Below are 6000 nucleotides of genomic sequence, written 5' to 3' on the forward strand. Positions count from 1 at the left end.
CTGTCATGGCAGGCTTGCTGAAGAAGACCACGGCCTTGTGGGACTGTGGGTATGTAAGAGTCCACACAAGAGGCTAAAAATATTGTATACAAAGATTCCTGATGTTCTTGGACAAATCCTTAAAACTGTACCATATAAAAGGTATATAGAACAGATTACAAATGAGAAGCTGCATATGGTTAAAGTGGAACCAGATGTTAAAAAATTAGAAGAGCAACTTCAGGGTGGCCATATAGAAGAGGTGATCCTTTAGGCTGAAAACGAACTAAGTCTGGTGAGAAAAATGGTGGAATGCAAACCATGGGAGTCTTCAGTGGAAGAGCCTCCTGCCAACCAAGGGAAATGGCTAATATAAACATGATTAAATGACTTGTGTTTTCATGGGAAACTGATATAATTAAATATTTTGCTATATTAAAAATGTTTCCATATTCATCTTATAAGCAAGAAAACAGATACAAACATATTGAGACTTGTTAAAATTGATGATTATGGTAATAGGGACTTGTGAATCAATTCTTGATTTGCAGAGCATTCATTCAAATTATTTCCAAGATGATATTTTTTAAAAAAACAAAGAGGTTGTGGGAAGATTTGAAAGTTAATTGGAAAAATTCCTATAGATTTTCAACACAGGGACCATATTTGAAAGGTGAAGTATTTTTAGTAGTATCTTCAACACATCATTTAATTTTTTTCATTCTGAAAAAACAGAAAAGGTACTTAATTATTATTTAAACAAATTTATAGGTCACTGTTTGAAGTGAAGTAGTAAGAAAAAAACATCAAATTAGAACTTGTTGTATACTTGAGAAAACTGATTCGGTATTTGAAAGATTTTTATTTATTGTGGTAGTTGAAAACATTTTCCTTTTGTCTCATTTAAGGAAGTTAGCTTTCTGGCCCTTTGCCTTTAGTTTTCTAGGTCAACCAAAGTACATCAGGATAGAGAGAGAATTTCTGTAAAAGAAGAGACACTAAGAGTTCCTAAAGTTTATCCAACATATAGGTAGGCTTATATTCAAAACATCTAGCTGTATGGTTATAACTTCAAAGTGGAATCACTAAGTGGTTTTCACTAATTTCCAATATGAGTGCAGCCTGGGTATCAAAGAGAAGATAAATGCTGTTCAAAGAATGAAGCAATTTGGCAAGTTTAAGGTTAAACAAAAAATTACTTTTCATATGTCCTTAAAATACATATATATAACTGAATGAAAATTAAAATACAACATATCAAAATTTGAGAGATGTAGCTAAAGCAGTGCTGAGAGGCAAATTTATAGTACTAAAAGTTTACAGTAGGCAAGAGGAAAAGTCTCAAATCAATGATCTAAGCTCTCACCTCAAGAAAGTAGAAAAAGAATAGAAAATAAACATAAAGCAAGCATAAAGATGAGAACAGAAACCAGTAAAACTGAAAACCGATAAACAACAGAAAATCAAAGAAATGAAAAGTAGCAAAACCAGGTGGGGTTTATTCAAGGTATGGAAGACTGACTCAAAAACCTTAATATGAATATTCATAGCAGGTTTTACTTGTAATAACCCCAAACTGAAATAATCCAAATGTCCTTAAAAAGATCAACTGTATTTCTACACACTAGCAAGGATCAACTTGAATATTTCTAGATAATAGCAAGGAACAAAAGAAATTATTAAAACACCATTAACAACAGGATGAACAATTTAGGGATAAATATGACAGAAGATATACAAGACCTGTACACTGAAACTACAGAATATTGCTGAGAAATATTAAAGATCTAAACAAATGGAGAGAAATACTACATTCAAGGGTTGGAAGATTCAATACTGTGAAGCAAGTCCCAAATTGATCTATAGTCAGTGCAATCAAATTCCCAAGTAGGCTATTTTATAAAAATTGACAAGCTGATTCTAAAAGTTATATGGAGGGGCTTCCCTGGTGGCGCAGTGGTTAAGAATCCACCTGCCAATGAAGGGGACACAGGTTCGAGCTCTGGTCCGGGAGGATCTCACATGCCGTGGAGCAACTAAGCCCATGCGCCGCAGCTACTGAGCCTGTGCTCTAGAGCCCACGAACCACAACTACTGAGCCCATGTGCCACAACTACTGAAGCCTGCGTGCCTGGAGCCCATGCTCCGCAGCGGGAGGGGCCACCGCAATGAGAGGCCCATGCACTGCAACGAAGAGTAGCCCTCCCCTCGCTGCAGCTAGAGAAAGCCCAAGTGCAGCAACAAAGACCCAATTCAGCCAAAAGTAAATAAATAAAAATTAAAAAAATAAAAATTAAAAAACTAAAAGTTATATGGAAATGCAAAGGGTCTAGAATACCCAAAACATATTTGAAAAAGAATAAAGCTAAAGGATTACCAAAACTTGAATTCATTCTTTTCTAAAGCAACAGTAATCAAGACAATGTGGTATTTGCATCAAAATACAAAAATAAATCAACCAAACAGAACTGAGAATACAGAAATAGATTCACACATACATAAACAACTGATTTTTGACACAAATGCAAATTCTTTCAATCAAGAAAGGATATTTCTTTTTGACAAATGCAATTGAAACAATTGGATATCCATGTACCAAATATAAATAAATAAATAAATTTATTTATTTATTTCAATCCATACCTCACACCATATATGAAATTTAACTCAAGATCAAGCATACACCTAAATACCTAAAACTACAGAACTTTTGTAAGAACACACAGGAAAAGAATCTTTATGATCTTGAGTCAGGCAAAGGCTGTTTAAATACAACACTCAAATAAATGATAAAAATGGATAAACTGGACTCATCAAAATTAGAAATTTTTTGCTCTTTAAAATTCACCTAAGAGAATGAAGAGACAAGTTATACAAAAGACAAGTTGGGAGAAAATATGTGCAAATCATATATCTGATTAAAGACTTGTACCCAGAATACATAAAAAGTGTTCAAAACTCAATAAAAAAACAAACAACCTAGGTTTAAATATAGGCAAAAGATTTGAATAGACACTTAAAACATATTTGGGTGGTAAATAAGCAAGACGCTCAACATCATTAGTCATTAGGGAAATGCAGAGCAAAACCACAATGAGATACCACTACACATATACAAGAATGGCTAAAATTAAAGACTGACCACACCAAGTACAGACACAAATATGGAGGAGCTAGAGCTTTAGAACAAATACTTTGCAAAACAGTTTGCAGTTCTTAAAGAAGATAAACCTACATCTACCAAGAATTCCTCTCCTAGGTATTACCCTAGAGAAATGCAAGCGTATGTCCATATAAAGACCTGTACACAAAGGTTCACAGCAATTTTATCTGTATAGCCAAAATTTGGAAACAACCCAAAAGTCCATCAACAGGCAAATGAAAAAACCAACTGCACTATACCCATAAATAAAATGCTACTCAACAATAAAAAAGAATGAAATACTGATACATGCAATGTGGATGAATCTCAAAATAATTATGGTGAGTGAAAAAAGTGAGATTAAGAAAAAAGTACATGCTGTATGACTTCATTTATGTAAAACTCTGAAGGGCAAACTGATCTATAGTGACAGAAAGCAAGTCAGTGGTCGGGAGGCAGGGTGGGTCTACGAAGGGCACATGGGAACTCCAGGGTGGCACAGGGGCTCGTCCAATACCTCACCTGTGATGATGCTTTCCCAGGCATGCACAGATCAAAGCTGATGAAAACTACACTTTAAAGGTGTGTGGCTTATTGTATGGTGATCACACCTAAACAGAGCTATTGAAAATACCAAGTGCCTATACATGTCAGGTGGTTATTATAAAGTCTCCCCTGTTTGCACATGTGCACAGCACTGCCAGACCTGACCTGACCACAGTACAGGAATCAGCCTTGCACTCCCTTCAAGTTTTCCTTTCAGCATAAATCACAGTACAGCACACCACGATGATTCTGTGGCTGTGGTTCAGAATGCAGTAAGCCCAGTGCTACATCCCCTAATCTGGTAGCGACACCACACATTCTATCGACGGCGTTGCTGTGGCATACAGAGGGATCTCAAATAAAACACAAATCTGTGTTACCTAAATAGGAAGCACCTAAAGGGTCTCTTGCGGTCTGGAAGAGGACAGGCTCGTGGACAGAGGGTGTTGCCACATCGACGGTTGTCCATGCCACACTGTGCGAAGACCCGCAAGCCACTCGCGTGATCTTCTGGCCTTCTAAGCCTTGCACAAGTGTGGGCTTTCTATTAACCGTGGTCGTGCCATTGCCCTGTTGGCCGTGGTCATTGTCACCCCAAGCGTATACCTGTTAAGGGGGAAAAAATGGAATTTTTCAACATTTCAGAACATTTGCTCTAAATTTACTTCAAAATTCTTGCCAATGACTACAGACGAGTATTTACTTAATATCAACCCAATGAATTCATCTATTTTGTTCTTTTATAGGAGGCAGGGAAGTTCTCCTCTTCAACTAAATAGAGTAACTTATATTTTCCTTTATTTTGCAAAGAAAAACGGTCAAAAAAATATGCTCACTTTTCAAGGAATTTACTTCTTGGCTTTACAGAATTAGAAAGTATAATTCATTTTTAATTCATTTTGATTAAAGTACAGTGTGCTGATTTGTTGTCATAAGTGAATATCAAAGTATATCATCTATGAGCCTGTCATGGGATGGCCTCTCATGGTGGAAGTACAAGTAACACTTGTCAAGGATAACTTTATTTCTGAAATGAAGTACATATATCTCCCCATCAGGCATTAGAGTGGGAAACCCCATGGCTTTACAGCCTGCGTCAGTCAGCAGCTCTTTCCCGGGTACACTCACCCATGCTCACAGTTAGGCAGATATACACAGGAACACAATGGACAAAGCCCACCCTCCTGGTGCCCCAGTACCAGGACTCATGTCGTTTCATCACGTTACACTACAGACATAAGGACCTGTCACAGGCTCGCTTACCTGCCCCGCGTCAGTGACTGCCAGGCAGTGCAGGGCCCCGACGGCCACATGCACAATTTTCTTCCCTCTCAGCCCTTCCACCACCTGCGGTTTCCGCACATGCACATCAGAGCCATGGCCCAGCCTGAAGTAGTCCCCCTTCCCCCTGCAAGGAGGTCAAGAGCGAGCATTTTAATACATGATTATGGCGCTGGCAATGCCCCACAGGAAAACACTCACTGTCACAGCGCTAGAGCCAGCTCAATGAAAACATCATACACAGTGCCCAAGGTCTTTGAAATTACTGTTATTATCATATTGTTCTAAAATAGTATACCATTAATTCAAATTAATTCATTAATTCTGCTAGCAAGATCCTTCATGTGTGTTTTACATTTAAGTTACTGATGTAGGTTTCATCTAAAGAGATTGAAAACATGACACACAACCTCAAATGGCTCTTAAAAGACCTCTCTGCTATAATTCTTCCTCAGGTGCCTTTGGGTCATGATACTGAAGCTTAGGCCATCACATTGCCTGGCCGTGGTCAGCTGGATATTCCATTCCTTTCTGATTTAGTAAAATAATCTTTCACTAGAAACACACATGAACTTTTTCAGTGATCAAAGAAATCAGAAATCTGTTTTCCACCCATTTGATCACTAGGCTTCTTGCATGGCAAAGCAGCAGAAGAAAAACTCTACATAACCTCACCTAAACAAGAAAGACAAAAATGAAACCATTTCCACTAAGATCAGGAACAAGACAAGGTTGCCCATTCTCACCACTATTATTCAACATACTTTTGGAAGTTTTAGCCACAGCAATCAGAGAAGAAAAAGAAATAAAAGGTATCCAAATAGGAAAAGAAGAGGGAAAGCTGTCACTGTTTGCAGATGACATGATACTACACATAGAGAAACCTAAAGATGCTACCAGAAAACTACTAGAGCTAATCAATGAATTTGGTAAAGCAGCAGGATACAAAATTAATGCACAGAAATCTCTTGCATTCCTATACACTAATGATGAAAAATCTGAAAGTGAAATTAAGAAAACACTCCCATTTACCACTGCAACAAAAAGAATAA

At 37.4% G+C, this 6000-nt stretch overlaps 1 protein-coding gene and 1 pseudogene across 1 annotated transcript in view; one reads left to right on the forward strand and one right to left on the reverse strand.

Annotated features, from left to right (window-relative positions):
* HERC2 (HECT and RLD domain containing E3 ubiquitin protein ligase 2) overlaps positions 1 to 6000 on the reverse strand; it is a 234930-nt gene that overhangs the window by 57574 nt on the left and 171356 nt on the right. The window contains exons 64-65 of the mRNA XM_024117104.3: positions 4931 to 5075; positions 4048 to 4273 (exon numbers count right to left, since the gene is read on the reverse strand). Of these exons, the coding sequence (XP_023972872.1) occupies positions 4048 to 4273; positions 4931 to 5075 (371 nt within the window). The remainder of the gene's footprint in view (positions 1 to 4047; positions 4274 to 4930; positions 5076 to 6000) is intronic.
* Positions 6 to 355, forward strand: LOC102994367 (NADH dehydrogenase [ubiquinone] 1 alpha subcomplex subunit 5-like; annotated as a pseudogene).

The sequence above is a fragment of the Physeter macrocephalus genome, chromosome 2 (genome assembly GCF_002837175.3).
Source record: "Physeter macrocephalus isolate SW-GA chromosome 2, ASM283717v5, whole genome shotgun sequence".
NCBI lineage: Eukaryota > Metazoa > Chordata > Mammalia > Artiodactyla > Physeteridae > Physeter > Physeter macrocephalus.